Below are 24,044 nucleotides of genomic sequence, written 5' to 3' on the forward strand. Positions count from 1 at the left end.
CTGGAAAAGTGTTAGTGCTGAAAGTCCTACCTCTCATATTAACCTCCATGGCTTTACCCAAACCATAACCTCTACAACCAGAATTAACAAACCTAATAAGAAAGAGAGCACCTTAGACTGGATACTCATAAATAATGTGAAACAAACTTATAAAGTAGGAACTCTATCAGATGATCTACGTGATCATTCCTTGACATATGTCACAAGAGAAAAAAAGGATTTACCAAACCTCCCCATCATTAGGACAGTACGCTCTACCAAACACTTTAAGGCAGAATTATTCCAATCTGAGCTTAGAGCATGTAACTGGAACCCTTTAAAATCCCTTCCACTTGAAGAGGCTGTAAAGTATTTTAACACTTTATTCTTATCTATCCTGGATAAGCATGCTCCCAAACGTTCTATCCTGGATAAGCATGCTCCCAAACGTTCTATCCTGGATAAGCATACTCCCACATGTTCCATTAGAATGAAGTCTAACCCAGCCCCATGGCTTTCTAATGAAACTAGAAATCAAACTCTACTTAAGAACAAAGTCTGGGCTAAATGGAGATCTCATAGAAATAGCTCTGATCTTCTACAATTTAGGCAGCTTAGAAACAGCACAAAAAAAGCAATACTCACAGATAAAAGAAACTATTATTGTAAACGTCAACAAACTCATCAAAATAATCCTCAAAAGTTCTGGTCCTGCATTAATAAGCTCCTTTCCCCAGGGAAGTCCCAAACACCCACCCCACTTGATGCAGATCCAAATACTCTCCATCAAACTGCCGATACCTTTAACTCTTTCTTCACTGAGACTGTACAATCTCTGGCTAGTCAATTTATCCCTTCCCATCAACTTAACACACTCTTTTTCTCAATTTAAACTACTACCCATCTCTACTTCTCTCATCTATAAATTTCTTCACAAACTTAAGCCATGTACTCCATCTACTGACCAACTTCCTTCCCAATATCTCCAAAAAGCAGCCAAAGTAATTGCCTATCCTATATCTATCCTTATAAATAGGACAATCTAAGAAGGAACCATCCCAGATATTTGGAAAATCTCCCACATTATCCCCTTACATAAAGGTGGAAACTCTAATGACTACTCTAACTATCGGCCAATTGCTCTCCTATCACCCTTAGCTAAAATTATGGAAAAAATGCATTCACCAACAACTTCTACATCATCTCTCTCTACATAACTTAATAGCAAACTGTCAACATGGCTTTAGGCCATCACATAGTACCACTACTGCCCTTCTATCCTTCACAGATACCATCAACAGAAACCGTAACAACAACATCCTCTCATCTGCACTCTTTATTGACCTCTCTAAAGCTTTCGACATGGTTAACCATACCCTCTTAATCAATATTCTTGAATCTCTTTCCTTTGACTCTCTGGCCATTAAGTGGTTTACATCATATCTCAGCAACAGACAACAAGCAGTCCTCTGGGAAAATCAAATCTCATCCTTTTTACCTGTCACCATTGGGGTCCCTCAGGGCTCCATTCTAGGACCACTTCTTTTCTCACTATTTATTTATGATCTCCATGTAGCAATCCCTGAAGCCACCTGTATTCAATATGCAGATGACTCCACACTAATTTGTTCAGCAACCTCTCCATCTGAACTACATTCTCTTACTCAAAATGTTTTCAACACTGTAGAAACATGGTTTACCAAACATTGCCTCTTACTTAATGCTAAAAAACTAAACTCCTTCTCTTTACAGCCACTACTAGGTCCACCCCTTAGACTTCTCAATCTCTTCAAATAATGGCACTGTTATTCTCCCAGACTCTACCACTAAACTTTTAGGAATTACCATTGACAATAATCTCTCATTTGATTACCATATAAACAACACCATTATAATAGTCAACAGAAAAATAGGTTCCTTATATAGAATAAAACCTTTTTTAACTTCAACAGCTAGAGCCAAGATCGCTCACTCCCATCTAATTTCAACCCTTCTGTATGCTTCACCTATATTTACCAACCTTAAAAAAAATAACCTTAACAAATTAGCAACTTCCTATAATAACATTGCCAGATACGCTACTGGCAATCCCTTTAGAACCCACCACTGCTCTAATCTCAGGCAACTTGACTGGCTTGAATTCCAAAACCATCTGAAAATCCCCCAACTCACAATTGCCCACAATATATTTCACCAACCCAATAATACCCCTATACTGTCAAAACTCCTAGTCCCATACAATAATCTGAACTCCCTACGTTCTTCTAACAAACTCCTTGCTAGCTTAACAAAGTCTAATAATGCAGCTGGTGACTCTCTGTTTACCAACACAGCAGGAAAAAAATGGAAACTGCTACCCAATGAACTAACTCTAATAACATCCTTGCCACTTTTCAAACTAGAACTTAAAAAACACCTCCAAAAGCACTGGCTTTGCCCTTGTAGAACCCTGACTAACCACCCTCATCACCCCTGTTTCTTCCTCTTCTAACCTAACTTCCTCTCTTCTAAACATTTAGTCTTGTAAATAAGACTGTCACTAGTTAAACTCCAACCTATTGCTTAAATCATTGTACCTTATGTGAAGTATTTCTTCCTTAATCTGTAAATAAGACTGTCACTAGCTAAACTCTAACCTATTGTTTAAATCCTTGTACCTGATGTGAAGTATTGTACGTAACTCTCCTGTACTACAACTGTTTTTAGCTTTCTTAAGTAATATTCTGTTTATTGCTACTTTATATCTAGAATGAAATAAAATCTGTTTTATTGTTTATTAATCCTTTACTTACCTTGTAACAATATTTTTATACTTTGTATATCTGTGTGGAGCTTTTCTCCTCGGGCCTCTACTGAAAATGGAAATATGTCCAGCTAGACTAGCCCGGTCAGCAAATGTAAAATAAATAAAATAAATAGATACATGAGTACTCATTAGTGAGGAGTTCTGTAACTCTGCACTTCAATTCACTATAGATAGTTCCAAAAATGAGTAGAAAGTTGATTCCAGGTGGCCGAGGCCCCCTTGTTGAAGACTCTTCCACTTGTAGCAGTTTCAAAATCAGGTCAGAGGGCTCCACGGTCCTGTGACCTATTGTATTAATGATGTGAAAGGATTAACTTTGTCAGCTGTGGAGGATAGTAGTCAAGATAAAGGAGTTTAAAAGTGACAGATACCAGATGTACATGGCTCTGGCTCTTGCAGATATAGACATCTAATGAACCTACTTTTGGAGACTGCAGTTCTGTTCCAGGGGAACCAGAAATGTGATAAACCAACAACTCCTACTAACCATATTTTAGTGGTTATAGGTATCATGGAAAGAGCAGAGACAAATAGTATACTGTAGTTTAGAGACAAGCAGCCATGAGCAGAGAGCTGGTCATTGTGTGTTATACACAGTGGTACACTGTAGTTTAGAGACAAGCAGCTATGAGCAGAGAGCTGGTCATTGTGTGTTATACACAGTGGTACACTGTAGTTTAGAGACAAGCAGCCATGAGCAGAGAGCTGGTCATTGTGTGTTATACACAGTGGTACACCATAGTTTAGAGACAAAAAGCCATGAGCAGAGAGCTGGTCATTGTGTATTATATACAGTGGTACCTAATCACATTATCTCCGGGATCTCAAACTCATGGCCATTTGACCTCAAGCCGCCATCACACCAGCATAATCCTAGCTGCCTTCACTACTTATATTTTTGTTTTGGAGACTGTTATTTTTATCTGTGCACTAGTTCTTGTATTGCCTCCATGCTCATCTGAGATGGAGATCCCTGCATTACTAGAACATTGATCAAGAAGGTGTTTGAAAAAGAGTTGGCTCCTTTGTTCCTCCTAGTTGTAAATAGTAAGGCATATCCCAAAGGGATAGTAGAGAGAAGAAGGCAAAGACTTTGTCAGGGTTGTATCCCCTGTACTTCTTGAGTTAGGCAAGTACTGTATGGGTTAGTGATAAATAGTGGCCCCGTGAAGCTGAACAGAGAAGCCAAAAATTATTGTTTTGGTTTTTAGTCTGTCCACAGTCAGCCTGTTGAAACTAAGCCAGCCCAATATATTGTTGAACCAAAGCTGGGATCTTCTGGATTATTTTAATGAGTACCTGCGCTGGGCGGTACAGGACTGTCAGCACAAAGGCTAAGATCAGAGCAATCAAGTTAAGGAAATTAATGCATAAATACACTCACAGAAATCACAGATCCTGAAGAAGTCTGTGATGGATGCAAACAATCTTTAGCAATCTGCTTGTTGTTTTAATAAAAAGTTTGGCAATTACATTACTGGCATTCATGGTTGAATCACTACAAGAGCAATCATTTAGTGTTTAGATATTTAATCAAGGCTTCCTTCTTTCAGCACCTCAATAATAAGAGTACAATAAAAGAATAATCTGATGGCACAGGGAAGAGCCTCGTCCTCTACGAAGCCAGTGAATCTAGCTCTGTAAATAAGCCTGGATTACTATATGATTGACTAGGAAGAAAGACTAAGGACGGAGGCAGTACCTCAAAGGCTGCACTCATATAATTTGGACTAGGTTGGAAGACAATCATCCCCTGGTGGATAGCAGCATGCATGTCTGCTGGAGGGTATTAGCTGCCCATTAGGCAAATGGAGAGAACTGGGAAGTGCCACACAGGTACTAAGGGCAGTTGTCTTGACATCGGTAAATGCAAGTATCATCCCTGTGTCTGAATCACAAGAAAACTGTACATGGATCACTCTTACATAGCTGCATCATCCCTGTGGGAGGATCACAGTAACAAAACTGACAAATGGAACACTGTTATATGGCTGCATCATCCTTGTGGGAGGATGACAGTAACAAAACTGAAAAATGGAACATTGTTACATGGCTGCATCATCCCTGTGGGAGGATCACAATAACAAAACTGACAAATGGGACACTGTTGCATGCATCATCCATGTGGGAGGATCACAATACCAAAATTGACAAATGGAACACTGTTACATGCCTGCATTATCCATGTGGATGGAGCACAATAACAAAATTGATAAATGGAACATTGTTACATGGCTGCATTATCCATATGGGAGATCACAATACCAAAACTGACAAATGGAACACTGTTACATGGCTGCATCATCCATGCGGGAGGATCAAAATAACAAAACTGACAAATGAAACACTGTTACATGGCTGCATCATCCATGTGGGAGGATCACAATACCAAAACTGACAAATGGAACACTGTTACATGCCTGCATTATCCATGTGGATGGAGCACAATACTAAAACCGACAAATGGAACACTGTTAGATGGCTACATCATCTATGTGGGAGGATCACAGTAACAAAACCGACAAATGGAACACTGTTAGATGGCTACATCATCTATGTGGGAGGATCACAGTAACAAAACCGACAAATGGAACAATGTTACATGGCTACATCATCTATGTGGGAGGATCACAGTAACAAAACCGACAAATGGAACAATGTTACATGGCTACATCATCTATGTGGGAGGATCACAGTAACAAAACCGACAAATGGAACACTGTTACATGGCTACATCATCTATGTGGGAGGATCACAGTAACAAAACCGACAAATGGAACACTGTTACATGGCTACATCATCTATGTGGGAGGATCACAGTAACAAAACCGACAAATGGAACACTGTTACATGGCTACATCATCTATGTGGGAAGATCACAGTAACAAAACCGACAAATGGAACACTGTTACATGGCTACATCATCTATGTGGGAGGATCACAGTAACAAAACCGACAAATGGAACACTGTTACATGGCTACATCATCTATGTGGGAGGATCACAGTAACAAAACCGACAAATGGAACACTGTTACATGGCTACATCATCTATGTGGGAGGATCACAGTAACAAAACCGACAAATGGAACACTGTTACATGGCTACATCATCTATGTGGGAGGATCACAGTAACAAAACCGACAAATGGAACACTGTTACATGGCTACATCATCTATGTGGGAGGATCACAGTAACAAAACCGACAAATGGAACACTGTTACATGGCTACATCATCTATGTGGGAGGATCACAGTAACAAAACCGACAAATGGAACAATGTTACATGGCTACATCATCTATGTGGGAGGATCACAGTAACAAAACCGACAAATGGAACACTGTTACATGGCTACATCATCTATGTGGGAGGATCACAGTAACAAAACCGACAAATGGAACACTGTTACATGGCTACATCATCTATGTGGGAGGATCACAGTAACAAAACCGACAAATGGAACACTGTTACATGGCTACATCATCTATGTGGGAGGATCACAGTAATAAAACTGACAAATGGAACACTGTTACATGGCTACATCATCTATGTGGGAGGATCACAGTAACAAAACCGACAAATGGAACACTGTTAGATGGCTACATCATCTATGTGGGAGGATCACAGTAACAAAACTGACAAATGGAACACTGTTACATGGCTACATCATCTATGTGGGAGGATCACAGTAACAAAACTGACAAATGGAACACTGTTACATGGCTACATCATCTATGTGGGAGGATCACAGTAACAAAACCGACAAATGGAACACTGTTACATGGCTACATCATCTATGTGGGAGGATCACAGTAACAAAACCGACAAATGGAACACTGTTAGATGGCTACATCATCTATGTGGGAGGATCACAGTAACAAAACCGACAAATGGAACACTGTTACATGGCTACATCATCTATGTGGGAGGATCACAGTAACAAAACCGACAAATGGAACAATGTTACATGGCTACATCATCTATGTGGGAGGATCACAGTAACAAAACCGACAAATGGAACACTGTTACATGGCTACATCACCTATGTGGGAGGATCACAGTAACAAAACTGACAAATGGAACACTGTTACATGGCTAAATCATCTATGTGGGAGGATCACAGTAACAAAACCGACAAATGGAACACTGTTAGATGGCTACATCATCTATGTGGGAGGATCACAGTAACAAAACCGACAAATGGAACACTGTTACATGGCTACATCATCTATGTGGGAGGATCACAGTAACAAAACCAACAAATGGAACAATGTTACATGGCTACATCATCTATGTGGGAGGATCACAGTAACAAAACCGACAAATGGAACACTGTTACATGGCTACATCATCCATGTGGGAGGATCACAGTAACAAAACCGACAAATGGAACAATGTTACATGGCTACATCATCTATGTGGGAGGATCACAGTAACAAAACCGACAAATGGAACACTGTTAGATGGCTACATCATCTATGTGGGAGGATCACAGTAACAAAACCGACAAATGGAACACTGTTACATGGCTACATCATCTATGTGGGAGGATCACAGTAACAAAACCGACAAATGGAACACTGTTAGATGGCTACATCATCTATGTGGGAGGATCACAGTAACAAAACCGACAAATGGAACACTGTTACATGGCTACATCATCTATGTGGGAGGATCACAGTAACAAAACCGACAAATGGAACACTGTTACATGGCTACATCATCTATGTGGGAGGATCACAGTAACAAAACCGACAAATGGAACAATGTTACATGGCTACATCATCTATGTGGGAGGATCACAGTAACAAAACTGACAAATGGAACACTGTTACATGGCTACATCATCTATGTGGGAGGATCACAGTAACAAAACCGACAAATGGAACACTGTTACATGGCTACATCATCTATGTGGGAGGATCACAGTAACAAAACCGACAAATGGAACAATGTTACATGGCTACATCATCTATGTGGGAGGATCACAGTAACAAAACCGACAAATGGAACAATGTTACATGGCAGCATTATCCATGTGGGATGATCACAGTAACAAAACCGACAAATGGAACACTGTTACATGGCTACATCATCTATGTGGGAGGATCACAGTAACAAAACTGACAAATGGAACACTGTTACATGGCTACATCATCTATGTGGGAGGATCACAGTAACAAAACCGACAAATGGAACAATGTTACATGGCTACATCATCCATGTGGGAGGATCACAGTAACAAAATCGACAAATGGAACACTGTTACATGGCTACATCATCTATGTGGGAGGATCAAAGTAACAAAACTGACAAATGGAACACTGTTACATGGCTACATCATCTATGTGGGATGATCTCAGTAACAAAACCGACAAATGGAACACTGTTACATGGCAGCATTATCCATGTGGGATGATCACAGTAACAAAACCGACAAATGGAACACTGCTACATGGAAGCATTATCCATGTGGGATGATCTCAGTAACAAAACCGACAAATGGAACACTGTTACATGGCAGCATTATCCATGTGGGAGGATCACAGTAACAAAACCGACAAATGGAACACTGTTACATGCCTGTATCTTCCCTGTGGGATGAGCACAAAAACAAAACTGACAAATGGATCACAATAAAAAAATGGCAACTGGGACAATATTACATGCTCATTTTTTTGTGGTACCTCAGTGGTAAGCTGTCTGTATCACAGCTCTGGTATCTGTAGTTCAACCCTGAGTTGTACTTACTGTTTCTGCAGAATACATATTATTTCCATCTTCACGCGAGGCCTGTCCTGGTCCCCTGTTTTTCTTTTTTTTTTTTCTCTTCTCCAAAACAGACATACAGAATAAGTGGCTATGTACATTACACTCTCTATACAGGGAAACCATGGTCTCAGGAGAAGACTTACTCAGAGATGAATAGAACATGCAGCCTCTACAATAACAGTGACTGAATGTTGGGTTTATAGTAGTCATTGTGACATGTAGTCATGGTTAGAAAATATATATGAACCAGTCCAGACAAGTGTTTAACAAGTGACAGGTTAGTAAATTCTGCTGAGTTTTCTGTCTCAGAAGACTACTGAGTCATAGCACTAAAGTCACCAGTGTGACGGGAGAAGGAGTTTAACAATGCTGTGCACAGCTCTCACCCATATCCTGACTGGAGATACGTCTTCAGAGGTGTAAAATGGACAGGTGGTCAGCTAATTGTAACATAAACAGACAGGGAGAATATTTTTCTCTAATTATGTACATGCTGTGCAATCATGTTATGTCTTATATGAGAAAATACATCCTAGCTAGTAATATGAACACTGTAGATTATACAGATGGTTTCTATAAGTATGAATGTTCATATCAGTAGGCAGGATACGCTGGGTAAGTTGACAGTGTCAGATGCTAAAGGAACCAGTGGCATTTGCTGGAATACCACTCACTCCCAGTACACAAAAAACACCCAGGAAAATCAAAAACTCTATGTTATGAACATGACATTAGCTGGATTGGAACGTAATGAAATACCATTTATCCTGCAAGCTTAATATCCTAACTGCCTAGTTCTTGCTTTGTTAGCCTGAACTTTTGTAAAGCCAGTAGGATGTATTGTACCTGTGTTTCTTCTCAGCAGTGACCAGCAACCATTGATTTTATTTAATCAGATTTATATATTACACAATTTGAGTCATGAGAGGAGTTAAATCCAGATCTGCTGATTGTAGTTGGGTTGCAAAGTACACTACATTACCAACAGAATGACTTTATTATTTGAAATATTTGTTTAGCACAACATCAAAGTCAAATGAGAGTCACACTGCACATAGACCTCACTCAGCATTTTTTTTACACCTGGAGTACATTATGTCAAATAAAATATAGAAAAACCAACCATCTGTGAATGATATATCCCATAAAAAGTTCTGTAACACCAACTTGTTGGGACTCCCTCATTCTCTCACATAAACAAATACACTGTAGCATTCTTCCTTGCACACATATACTGTAGTTTATGCAAAGCTGAAAGCATAAGTCAGAATACAAGACAGAGAAGAACAGCAGACATTTGGCAACGTTCGCTGCTTTTATCAACAGGGAAAAGTATTTCTGGCATGCATTTGGAGTTACCAGTTGAGTGATAAAACAGGTAGCACACTCCCCTTTGGTGCAAGAGGTGATGAGTTCTCTTCATCCAACAGGAAGATCGAGTGCTGACAATGCAGTGCAGCGTAAGGAGGTGCTGTACTCCTAAGTATGTCATCCTTCTGATGAGATGTTAAACTGACGTGTCCTCTGCCTAACTTGATGGCAGCTAAGGTGGAAGCACAAGATCCCATGGCACCTACTGAAAAGAGTAGATGAAGTCCCTAATGCCCTCCCCAAATTTCCACTAGTAATATCAAATTATCAACTTCAGTATTCCCTGAAGACAGGCTGTTAGCCTAGTGGGACAAACCTAAGGGAAAAATGACACAGAATAGTGTGATGGAACTGCCATGCTTTGATGCTGATTCACTGGGCACTATAAAACATGTACATATATGTATATCTATCTACATATATCTGTGTGTGTATTTATATATATATATAGATATATATATATATATATATATATATATATATATATATATATATTATCCTTTTTATTGGCACTCAGGTCATGACTTTAAAGGGTCTGCAAAGGACCTTCTAGACCTTACATTTATTCTGGCATAAACCTGCCCTGTACCTCACCCCCAATAGTAAACCTATGGGGTCCCAACTGTAGGGCATTAGATGTTTCTTGTAGTGAGTTGTGGTCTGATCCTTCGATAATTGTTCATGTCCAGTAATGGCTAAAACTATTGGGTGGCCATTGGGTAATTGCTACCTATGGCTGTATGCATGAATAAAAAACAATGTTCTGTCAAACCAAGCAGAAAATACCGAAGTGAGCATGTTTCTCCAAAAGAAAACCCTCTGATCCTTAACTTTATCTATTACTAACTGTCTTGGCTAGTATAACAATAGAGTAACACCTATTTTTGGTGTTTTCTGTTGAGTGGTATGTTTTGGTGAAATGGGGTGTACATTTCTTTATAGATTTCCTTATATGAGCTAAATAAACTAGAGGTTCTATGCAGAACTGAAAATTAGTAAGCAAATTGACAAATTAATACAGGAAAGCATTAAAACAAGTAATTACAGGAATATATATAAAAAAAAACATTTTTATACTTACAAGGATCTGATTTCGAGAAGGTATCTCTGTCCAGTAAATTCCTGTCAAGAAAAGTAAACTATTAGTTAAAGTGAACGGCTCACAGTGAACTAATGAAAAATCTGCTGCAACAACTAGAGTCTAACAGTTTTAAATGTCTAAGTATCCTTAAGTTCCAACCCACCAAGCTAAAATACTACTGCCCTCCCTTTACAGAACATTATAACAAAGAAGGTTATAGTGTGTTGCTTTCGCAAGTTATGCATTCTGTGACATCGGAAACAGCTGTCATGAACTACCAATATACCACAGACCGTACTGAATCCCAGAGCTTATACCTCCTTATGATGTGAAGGCATCTCCTTAACAAATTAATATAGAAATCTCAGTCACTGGCATATTTCATATTATTTTCACAACAATATATTCATATCAGGTACATTATGGGGTGGAAATTCCCAACAGTAGCCATTTTCCACTTCAGAAGGCAGCATTCTGACATTCCATTATTGCTGTTCAGCTATGTACACATAAAGATCTATAGGGCCAAAGCTACAACAATGGAATGGACCAGCTTTACCTAGAGCTGTGTCTGTTGCAGTATTTACTACTGACAGAGATGGCGGTTGCTTCATCATGTTAAAACTCACTGTGCATGGGCTCTGCTTGCAGTCCTGAAGAAGCTAAAACAAGTTATTTTACGTTTCCATCTTGCCAGACTTTGCATGCGGCCATTAGAAACCCATAGAGTTTCTGCATTTTTTTCATCATCCTTACTAGCTATGCGGTCATTGATTCAACTCTCAACTACATTTCTTAAGCTCCCAAGTATCCTTGACAGATGAACAGATGATTTAGTGTAAAGGAACTGTGTGTCGACATCCGTTTAGAACCTACTACCTGTCCAACTGCTTAACGGAATTCACCTCACCAAGCTGCAGAAAGCAAAACACATTTACTCTAACTTAGTTTCAAAGAGTTATTAGCTATAATGCATTTCCACCTGCAAATAACATTTGATGTTCTCCCAGAGCATGCCTCTTTTCATACGAAAATTGCTTTGTACACATAGTTGCTGTGAGGTCAAGTTCACATTTATTAGTTCAACTCCTGTGGTGAAAAAGAAGCTTAGAGATCCCCCTCACTACATTAAACTTTATCTAACATAATATTGACATTACAAAACAAAAGAAAATTTACATGTCTAAAAGTCTATATGGGAAGAAGTGTATGCTAGCATACAGTTAAGGAAAGGCATGAGATATCAATGTCTACTTCTCTGTAAAAACTGGAGCAGAGGCTGTAAGGTAGATGTGAAAGTACCAGGTGAAAAATGTGTTTTTCTGTAGCATGGTTATTCTTTAAGTAGCATCTGCTCTCTTCTAAGTCAGCACTGCACTAAAAAAACAGTAGAAATCATGTCAATTAATTAAAGAATCCAAAAATAATCATTTTTCCTTGAAAATCCCAGCAACCTGACCACCATCCTTTGTAAGTTGCTTCTTTATTTTCAATATCTATTAGTTGAAAGTTTAAAGTTACCTAACAATATCATCATGGTGCTGAATAAGTCAATATATATATACTTTAACAATGAAACTGAAACTGAATTTTATATTGTATTAAACCAAAATAGGATGCTTCTTTAGATGATTGCCAAAGCCATTACATTCAAGGGTTCAAATCTTGCTTCCTGCTCTTATTAGCTGATCTTCAAGAAAGCAGTAGTAAGTTACTTGCACACAACTTTAGCAGGCTATGCAATGAATGAGGTATGAGTCATTTTATGCAAAATGTGTATCTCCTTGCTAGGCAAGGAAAACAGCACATAGATATTATCTGTAAAAGTGTCAGTTTCCTGATAGAGTGGGACAGTAGATTATGATAACCACTGCCTGTCTATATTTATAATGGAAGAATCAAGGCTATATGAGAAACAAATAAGACAAGGCACGTGAAAAGAATGAATACATTCATATGTAACTGGCATATGTTTGGCAGAAGACTGTATAGTTGCAAAATTGCAATATGGATGTGCATATGTAATTAAGTAAATACTTATGCACATCCATATGCATATGTAATTAGGCAAATAAATGCATATTAAAATATTGCCAAGTTACTTCTGCCACTTCAGGTCAAACAGGAAGCAAGCTTTCTTCTGTTTAGATTACTACTTACCCAGGGCTACCTACAGATGAAAGAACAACATTCCTTAAGCACGCACAATCTTACAAGGAAACTGTCACTAATCCTGCAGTCCTGAGAATACTGATTCCTTATAGGTTCATAGATTCATAGAAGGTTACTATGCTAATTGCCCTATGGCCTTTACAAGCCTAGCCATGTTATACCTGTGTTCCCCAAATGACCTTGATCAGATGGTCATTATTCACAGAGCAAGTCTGCGATCAGCACTGACTGCCCCTGTCCATGAGGGACATAGATGCCACCCCTGGAGTGAATTTATGGTCTCCAATCCAGTTGTCTAGGTTGCACTTGAATACGGTCATTGAGGAGCTCTGCATCACATGAACTGGGACTTTATTCCAGACGAGTGGCAATCTCTGGGTGATCTGTTTCTCCAGCATGTTCTGTTAATGTCACAGGCTAGGTTGAAATCCCGGGAGCGAGTGACTCTCATCCCATTTGATTTGCAGATGTGCAGCGTTTCCATAAGGACAGGGTCAGAGACTGCTCTGTAGGCCAAGCACAAGTTGGCTGTCAGCAGCCTGTAGGATACAGAGCACAGTGACAGGGCTTTCAGTCTTTCCATGTAGGGCATGTTTTGGACGCCCTGAATTTCCTTAGTGAGAAACATCTGTGTTCTCTTCTGTTGCTGCAGGTGTATGGTGAGTTACATGTAAAAAGGAGCATTGTAATCTATTAATGGTCAGATGAGCGCCAAGTACAGAGGAGCTATAATATCCTTAGTCTTGGATGTGATGCCCTTACTTATGAGATGCATGATGTAGAAGGCTTTCCTTACCACTGTGGACACATGGTGATTGAAGTTTAGATTGCTATCAACCTGTGTTTCCAAATCTCTCACCACTTGGTTTGAACTTAGGAGGGTGCTGTCAATATTGTAATTTGCAGGGACTTCCTCTTTGTCATAGAGAGTGATAATGCACTTTTTAGCATTTAGTTTTAGTCTGTGGCTTTGGCACCGATCTTTTGTCTGTGTTAGCCCCTTTTGTAATATGTTAACATAATTTGGGGACTGAATGATTGCACCCAGTTTGCAATCATCATTGAACATGGGAAGCCACAGGTCATCTACTTTTGCCTGGACTTCAGAGAAATAAATTCCAAACAGGAGAGGGGCCAGCACAGATCCTTGGACTACACCACTGGTAACTGGTCTACTGGTAAAGGTGGAATCCCCAACTTTGACAGTATGCATACTGTCAGTGAGCCAATTAGCTACCCATCTGGAATGGGCTACCCATGATGCATGGATTAATCTCCAGCTGTTAGAGTTACTCAATGATACCTGAGTAAGGATTGTATCAAAAGCTTTGGCTACGTCAACATTGGATTTATGTAGTATTTTGTCTTCATCCAGGTATTTGCTGACATTCTCAAAGAAGTCCACCAGGTTCAATAAGCATGATCTATCCTTACCAAAGCCAAACTGGGTCAGGTCAAAAGTCTGAAGGTCCCATGTGTCCTTGTTGACAAGGTCCATGATGATTCTTTCCATGGCCTTGTGGATAAGGCTGGTTAGGCTTATAGGTCTATAGTTCCCTTGGTTGGTTGATGCACCCCATTTGTACAAGGGGATTACTGTTGTTTTTCTCCACTCTGCTGGAACAAAGTCAGTGCTCAGTCTGAGGTTAAACAGAGTGTTAAATGGTTCTGCTAGGTCTTGTTTTAGATTGTTTATTAATCAGCTTGGGATATTATCTGATCCCATAGAGGCCGTGTTTTTGGCCTTGGAGTGTGTAGATATGACCAGTTCTTTGGACATACTAGGTAGAGGACTGGTGTCAGGTATGCTTTATGGTATGGCTTGTGGGGACAGGGGGTGAAGTTTGCACCAAATCTGTCAGCTAGCAGGTTGACAATTGGCAATTTCCTTAGGGTCAGTATGAGAGGCACCATCCAGAATAAGTTCAGCACATAGCTGGGTGTTCCCTTTTAGATTTCTGGACATAGCTAAAGAATTCCTTATGATTATTCTTAGCTAGGGATGATAATTTAACTTGGTAACTAGCTTTAGAGGACTTTAGAAGATATTTGATTTGTTTGTTCAAGCTGTGGAGATTCTTCTTCTTCTGCTAAGTTCCCTTTTGTTGTTAGACATGAACGTCTTTTTCTTATATAACCTATTTATACTTGAGGTCCACCAGGGTGGCCTATTTTTTCAGGAGGACCTGGTTCTGATCTGGTCAGGTAAAGCCAAGTCTATGCAGTTGTTTATGTGTGTACTCCTCTTCATAGGAGTCATTATTGTCTGTGTTAGCAGGAGGTTTGAAACTGTTTATACCATAGCCTAGAAGGCTCTAGAGGTTTGAAACTGTTTATACCATAGCCTAGTAGGCTCTAGAGGTTTGAAACTGTTTATACCATAGCCTAGAAGGCTCTAGAGGTTTGAAACTGTTTACACCATAGCCTAGAAGGCTCTAGAGGTTTGAAACTGTTTATACTATAGCCTAGTAGGCTCTAGAGGTTTGAAACTGTTTATACCATAGCATAGAAGGCTCTAGAGGTTTGAAACTGTTTATACCATAGCCTAGAATGCTCTAGAGGTTTGAAATTGTTTATACCATAGCCTAGAAGGCTCTAGAGGTTTGAAACTGTTTATACCATTGCCTAGAAGGCTCTAGAGGTTTGAAACTGTTTATACAATAGCCTAGTAGGCTCTAGAGGTTTGAAACTGTTTATACCATAGCCTAGAAGGCTCTAGAGGTTTGAAACTGTTTACACCATAGCCTAGAAGGCTCTAGAGGTTTGAAACTGTTTATACCATAGGCTAGAAGGCTCCAGAGGTTTGAAACTGTTTATACCATAGCCTAGAAGGCTCTAGAGGTTTGAAATTGTTTATACCATAGCCTAGAAGGCTCTAGAGGTTTGAAACTGTTTATACCATTGCCTAGAAGGCTCTAGAGGTTTGAAACTGTTTATACAATAGCCTAGTAGGCTCTAGAGGTTTGAAACTGTTTATACCATAGCCTAGAAGGCTCTAGAGGTTTGAAACTGTTTACACCATAGCCTAGAAGGCTCTAGAGGTTTGAAACTGTTTATACCATAGCCTAGTAGGCTCTAGAGGTTTGAAACTGTTTATACCATAGCCTAGAAGGCTCTAGAGGTTTGAAACTGTTTACACCATAGCCTAGTAGGCTCTAGAGGTTTGAAACTGTTTATACCATAGCCTAGTAGGCTCTAGAGGTTTGAAACTGTTTATACCATAGCCTAGAAGGCTCTAGAGGTTTGAAACTGTTTATACCATAGCCTAGTAGGCTCTAGTTTGCTATGGAGAAATCGTTCAGTTTTTTTGTTGCTGTGGGGGTGAGAGGTCTCATCATTACTTCAAGTGAGACAGACTTGTGGACTAACCTTACCAGGGAGGGCAACACATAGCGGGTAGTGCAGTGACCCCCACCATGTTGGTAAGTACTAAATCTAGGACATTTGAGCCCTTTGTGGGGGTACTGACTAGTTGCTCCAGGGCATTTGTATTGACAAAGTTCAGCAACCTCAGGGTGAGCTTGTTTGTGCTCATGTATGTTTCCCAGTTGATGGAAGGATAGTTGAAATCTCTCATGACCAAACTGTTTGGCTGTATAATGAGTGACTTTAGTCAGTCCAGGTAGGTGGTGTGCTTCCCTTGGTTCTTGGTGGGGTCCTGTAGTTAGAAATGATGCAGTAGGGTTTTTTTACCTATAGTTAGTTAGACCTGGAGTAGCTCAAAAGAGTCATACTGTTTAACCAGTTTGGAGGTGTATTTGGCTTTAATGTAGTTGGATACACCTCTACCTTTGGTTCTCTCACACTTGTTTTGGGATCTGAACTTGTAGAATGCATTGTAGCCTTGCCTGAGTGCTCTCTGTAGCACTGAGCCATGTCTCAGTGACTGCACAGATATCAGCATCTTCCAAGGTGCTTCCAGGGAGTGCAGTTTCCTGTTTAGATTCCTAGCATTAAGCAGCATAGTTAGTCTGTAGTGGATTTTTTTACAGGACCTACGAGGGAGGCAAGCACCTTTAGTGGTGTCCAAAAGCCTAGAGGAGACAGTTAAGTCTATCTCTGGCAAAGCAGCATGGTCTGTCAACCATGTCTTCTCAAGCTGACAAATACTTGGATCTCCCTGGATTGACACCAGAAGCTAAAGCCAATTATTGAAATCAATCATTTTTTGTCTATATTATGGCATCATCCTGGGTGAAGGTAGAATGCTGCTTAGGGCTAGAGTCATATCTGCCTGGGATATATAATCTGAGAGTTTAGTCATGTCTCTTCATACAGTCAAGAGAGGTACGTCTCAAGTCATTTACTCCAACACGTACTATGACAGAGTCATAATGGTAATTGTTGTTGAGAAACTTGAGTGCTTGTGTGATTTGACTGATCCTGGCACCCGATTAGTAGGTGACCATCACCTCCTCCTTGTCCAGCCTGGTAAGGAGGACATCTGTGTGTCTCACTATGGAGTCACTTATGACCAAGACATTTGGTTTTGAGGTTGTTTGCTTTAAGGGCTTATTTGCTGAGACGCTGGTGTGTGCGTGTGTTGTAATGTGTGATGGATTCTATTTGCTTTGCAGTGTGTGCAAGTGGTTTGTTCTTGGGAGGTCTCTGATCTTTTGGTAGGTTTCTACTGAGTATCTCTGCGAATGTGGATTTGTGTTGTGACCTTGTTTTGTTTGAGAGGTGATGTGTGTGTGCTGACAACCTGTTTGATGTGTGGTTTGCTATTACATGAGATAACTGATTTCAAATTCATAGTGTAATTACAACTCTCATATATTCTGTTTGTTTGTTTTAGGAGTAAGTGGTTGTCAGTATACATGAGGAATCACTACGTTGCCTCAGGATACTCATGTCAATCAGGCTGGCTGAAGAAATGGCTAGAAACTGACCATCCATTATGCTTTTACCATAACTACTATTGAGGACTGGGCTAGTTTGACCAGATTTTGCTCTAGGTTTAACAAAGGGGTTATTGCATTGAAGGCTAGGGGTGAAAATTATAGCAACACTTCTCAGTGTGCAACTGAGCTTCCTGCGATGCAGTAGTGACGCTTGGGAGGATTCACTAACATGTCTAGGAAAAAATTGTCTTTCAAGGCATTTGTGTCTATACAGGGCACCACTGAACCCCACTGCATGGTGCTCAGCTCTGCGCAAATGTGAGGCTTTAATACAGGTAAAATTAAACAATTTTAAGCTAAACCACCAATGGGTAAGCACACAATGAGCTTTCCTCTGGTAATCTCCAACTTAAGATAAGGCTCGGACTACACACTTCTGACACAAGGGTGCAGTCAGGGCCCTCCTAATGTAAGATGGATGGAATAGTGGTCAAGTGTTATAAAACAGTCTAGATTTAGCAGATCTGCATCTAGTCTATGCTATATAATAGCTACTTACGGCAACAAAACAGCTTTTTAAAATGCAGAAAAAGACAGTAAAAATCAGTGAAATGACAAAATACAGTCAGCAAAGTGCAGAGAAAACTCAAAAAGCCCTATTTTTTTGTTCATTTTTAGCAATCGATGCTTTGGATATTAGCAGAATCTCTCCAGACCTCTGGCAAAAGTCATCAAATGTTGAGCAGTTCCAGTTAGATGACCTGCAGTGGTACTGCCCTCTGCACAAACTGGCAGCAGATTTTCAAGCAGTTGGGAGCAGTGGGAGACTATGGAGAGTGTTTCCTATAGAGGATTTCAAACTAGAGAGGTTTGCTTATATACAATGCATGGTGGAATGCTTATGGGGGGCTCCCAAACCACTTATTTCTCCTATAAACAGCATGTTTTATAAGAATACAGCTATCTGATATGTAATTGCTCAACTTTAGAAATGTAAATATTATAATACCTCACTATCATTTGCATCATGTTTTTGCCCCGTTGTAGGTACATGGGTAAGAAATAGGCTAGCTGCCCTTGTGGGCCATTTTAAGCCTATCCAGTTTCCCTTTTGGTGCATAAATTAAACTATCCTATATGGTGTTAGGCCTTACCCATGCCATGGTTCATAACTATATATTACCATTAATGAAAATAACTGGGATCATACCATAGATAATTTGAGGGGGGATCCATGCAGCTGATAAAGCATTTCAGAGCTGCTTCTGCCAATTAGTATTACAGGGGGCAGTCCTGGGTGTATTTTCTGTTTCCTGCCCATAGATCTAAGTTATGCCTGAATATGGACAGGGCTGAACTTTGTTTTATGTGGATGGGGAGTCTGTTCAACAGCAGCAGTATCTTCTGTGAGGTAAACCTTTCCTTCCAAACCATTACGGTAATACTGCAGAAGAGGCTTAGTTCCATAGACCAAGTATTTCTGATGCCATTTGACTTGCTGATATGTAGTAAATCAATCAGCAATGGGTTGGAGGATGCCCTGTATGCCAGATACAGGTCACTTCTTAGCAATCTGTAGGTTAGCGATTATGGTGACAGGGTTTCAATTAGTCTATATAGGACATGTTGCTTAGGCCTTTTATCTTTTTAATAAGGGATTTTTGTGGGCATTCCAGTTGTTGCATGTGTCTGGACAAATACATGTCAAAGGGAACATTATATTCAATGACTGACCTAATGAGGGCTGAGTAAAGGGGGGCAATGACATCTATAGATCAAGATACAATTCCTTTGTTTATAAGCTGTGCAGTATAGAAGAACTTTCTTGCAACAACTGGTCAAGGTTAGGTCACTGTACACATAAGTTTCCAAAATGCAGAACAAATGGGTCAATTCCCATGGGTAGATGACTTCCCAAAGGATGCAATAATGCATTTTTGGCATTTAGTTTCAGTCTATGATTTTCACACCAGTTATTTATTTGGGACAAGCCTTCCTGCAGGATGACATCATTTTGGGACCGAATTTCTGCTCCTAGCTTGCAGTCATTTGCAAACTTAGTCAGCCATATCCTTTTGGTATGTGCTTTTAGTTCAAAAAAGTAGATGGCAAACAAGAGAGGTCCCAGCACAGAGCCCTTGGGGACTCCACTGGTGGATGGTTTCTTTGTGGAGGTAAATTCTCCTATTTTGTCTACCTGCATCCTATCAGTGAGCCAGCTGGTGATCCAGCAGGTGACATGGGGGTTATTACCAGTTTATTTAGCATTTCTATTATGCCTGAATGGAGAATTGTGTCAAAAGCTTTGACCAGGTAGAGGCATGCAGTGTGTACCATTTTGCTGTCATCCATTGTTTTGGTGAGCTTTTCAAAAAAACATTCCCGATTGAGTAAGCATGATCTGCCCCTGATGAATCCAAACTTAGATGGGTCTATTGTTAATAATATATAATATACAGTGATTAACTAGAGATATATGGACTGAAAATCTTCCACACAAAGAAGTTCCTTACACTGTTTTGTTTTTGGACCAACTACACTTGTTTAGTGGGTTGTTTTTAGACTTCGGGGATACCAAGGAGATTACTTGAGGTTTCCTATGTCCTGATTGATTAAATCCACAATAAATTTTTCCATGGCTATGGATATGAGGCTTGTCAGACTTATGGTTCTGTAATCACCTGGTTCTGCAGAAGGTCCTCCCTTATGCAAGGGGATGACTCTAGCTGTTCTCGATTTGCTTGGTACAAAGCCTGTATGGAGGCTGAGACTGAACAGTATTGTTAGGGATGTGGCTGAGACTGAACAGTGTTGTTAGGGGTGTGGCTGAAACTAATCAGTGTTGTTAGGTGTGTGGCTGAGACTGAAAAGTGTTGTTAGTATGTGGCTGAGACTGAACAGTGTTGTTAGGGGTGTGGCTGAGACTGAACAGTGTTGTTAGGGGTGTGGCTGAAACTGAACAGAGTTGTTAGGGGTGTGGCTGAGACTGAAAAAAAATATTTTCTTTTCCCGCCTTTGCTGAATTAGATTAGTCCAGATTTCAGGTTTTGCTGAATTCCGGACTGTGATATAGTTTCCTGTGTTGCTCATATCCTTACTTGGGTAGGAGGAAGCTTCATTGTTCACCAGTGAGAGTGGGGAGCTTTGAGCAGCCTATCTGTCCCTGGAGGAGTAGTCTCAGCCTTGAAACTAGTAGCTTATTGGCCATTTTGGGTCAATTCCTATCTCTTTCAGTTTCCATGCTTTAAAACACGCATTTGTGCAGTTTTGTGCCAGTATACAACTCCACACAGCTCCTCGTGGTGTCCTGCAGAGTGATACAGGCAACAGAGAGAGACCTAAGAGAGACTTTTCCAGATTTAAGTGTTTTTTCTCTGTTTTTTTGCTCCGACTGCCTTTTCCCGCCTAAAAAGCGAATTTCTAACTGATCTGTGATTTAAAAAGTTTAAATTGCATTTGCTTCTGCTTTTTACAGTTTTTGCACTTGTTTTATATCAATTTAAGTTGTTTTTGTATTGTATAACTGTTGTAGGCTACACACTAAAGTACGCTAGCCTGTTTATAGCATTTACAGTGTTTTCTGTGTGTATTTCTGCTGTTTCCTGAAAAAAACAAAAAAAAAATAAAATATTCTCTTTTTCCGCCTTTGCTGAACTAGATTAGTCCAGATTTCAGGTTTTGCTGAATTCTGGACTGTGGTATAGTTTCCTGTGTTGCCCATATCCTTACTTGGATAGGAGGAAGCTTCTCTGTTCACCAATGAGAGTGGGGAGCTTTGAGCAACCTATCTGTCCCTGGAGGAGTGGTCTCAGCCCTGAAACTAGTAGCTTATTGGCCATTTTAGGTCAAGTCCTCTCTCTTTCAGTTTCCCTGCTTTAAAACCCGCATTTGCGTGGTTTTGCATGATCATAGTGCAGCATCAGGCAGTGCTGCTTAAACAGGTTTAAACTATTCCCGGCTCCACAAAGTCTGCTCTTCACTTTTTCCCTTAGAACTGTTCTAAATGCCAAAGTAAGCACTCTATTTTCATTCTAAAGCCCTGCAGTTGCTCGTATAAGTAATCTTATAAGTAAGCACTAATAAACTAAAGCACTACACCCTCTTATACTCCATTTAAGTACTTGGCTCCCTATTGGTTCTTTTTGATCAGTCAAAAAGTAGTTCTTTATACTATTCTGGCATGTCCAAAAGTCAGTTTCGGCTCTCCAGTCCAGCTGGTGAATCTGGCAATCTTGAGGCAGTGTTACAACTGCCTTATGTACACAGACCACCCTCTCCTCCTCCCAACAAGCTCAAATATATGTGAGCAATGCAACTATATAGCCAAACTGGAGGCTGAGCTCTCTCAACCCAGTACTGGTGCAGTCAGTCAGGAGGAGAAGGTAACCACACACACCACAAATCCAGTCTCACATAGACCTATCGCAACAGCAAACCAAACACATAAACACACAAAAACATACTCAGAGGCTCTAAATAAAAATCTGCCCAAGCAGCAGAGACCTCCAAAGCAGACATCCAAGCAACCGCTACCCCACAACAATACCCACATATCACATAGTTCACAAAGTCAGTGTGCCACACAGTCACAGCCCTTAAGGTTAAACAACACACCTAATACACTAGTAATAGGTGACTATTGTCAGACAAACTGACGTCCCACTCACCAGGCTGAACAAGGAGAAGGTCACTGGAAGCTGCCTGTCAGGTGCTAGGATCTGCCACATAACACAAGCACTCAGGTCACTCCAAAGCAAGTACAAATATGACTCTGTCATTGTCCATGCTGGTATGAATGACCTGAGACGTACCTCCCTGGACTACATGAAAAGAGACATAGAGGAGCTCTCTGATCATGTAGCTCAGGCCGGTATGACCCTGACCTTGAGTAGCATCTTACCCTCACCAAGAATGATGCCACAGTATAAAGACAAAATGATCAATTTTAACAATTGGCTAAAGTATTGGTGTCATTCAAAGGGGATCCAGTGTCTGTCAGCCTAGGATGACATGCTCGACAAGCCATGTTGCTTCGCTAGGGATGGCTTGCACCTGTCACCTTGGGCTTTCGAATACTAGCTAAGGCTCTTGCCACCCCTATAGTGCCTTTTTTAGGCAAGGCTCAAAAGACAAACCCACCTCCATAGACAACACAAGGAAAAAGAAACTAAGGGTAATGCTGCTCAACGCCAGAAGTCTAAACCTCAAGATGCACGCACTCGAGGCTCTCCTCAGTATGGAGAATATCGATATCTGTGCAGTAACAGAAACCTGGTTCAAGGCTCCTGAGAGCACCCCAACACCAGGTTATACCTCATACCATGCTGTTCGGCCCCAAAACTCAGACTGAACCACAAATGGAGGGGGAGTATCCATATTCATCAAAGATACCCACACCTCCAGGTTAGTGGCAACGCACGAAGCATCGGAGACCATCCATGTGCAACTAACGGTGGGCAAGACTGCCTTTCAGTTTGTAACCTGCTACAGACCACCCTCCCAAACTCAGGAACCTCACTCGGCTTTCCTGAGAACACTGGAGAATATGAAGGTCTCTCCAAACACCATTATATTGGGTGACTTCAACTACCCAAACATAGACTGGGAGCACTACTCAAACCCCAACACCCTCGCCCAACAGTTCCTAGAATTTATAAACTCAAATGCTATGGAACAACTGGTCACTACTCCCACAAGAGAGGAAAACATATTGGACCTGATCATCACCAACATGGGGACTCAATGTTTCATACCAGAGCTATACCCCTCATTGGTAAGATCTGATCATAAATTAATCTCACTGGACATCCATATCCCATCCCCACCCCCAGCCAAGGAAACCACGGTGAAGAACTTCTCAAAATCAAACTTCACACTTCTCAAAACTGAGGTGGAATCCTTCAAAGCCCCGGGGCCTGTGGAAAATACGGCCCAAACTGCAGAATCCTTTACAAACACATTCTATGGACACCTACAGGAATGCATGGATCATGCTATCCCAAATAAAACCAAGACTCACT

General features: G+C 40.4%; 1 protein-coding gene across 1 annotated transcript in view; it reads right to left on the bottom strand.

Annotated features, from left to right (window-relative positions):
• LOC122806230 (copine-8-like) overlaps nucleotides 1-24,044 on the bottom strand; it is a 4,689,459-nt gene that overhangs the window by 3,673,523 nt on the left and 991,892 nt on the right. The window contains exon 2 of the mRNA XM_044076480.1: nucleotides 11,009-11,049. Coding sequence (XP_043932415.1) covers nucleotides 11,009-11,049 — 41 coding nt within the window. The remainder of the gene's footprint in view (nucleotides 1-11,008; nucleotides 11,050-24,044) is intronic.

Source organism: Protopterus annectens, chromosome 7.part0 (assembly GCF_019279795.1).
Source record: "Protopterus annectens isolate FY-2018-M chromosome 7.part0, PAN1.0, whole genome shotgun sequence".
NCBI lineage: Eukaryota > Metazoa > Chordata > Ceratodontiformes > Protopteridae > Protopterus > Protopterus annectens.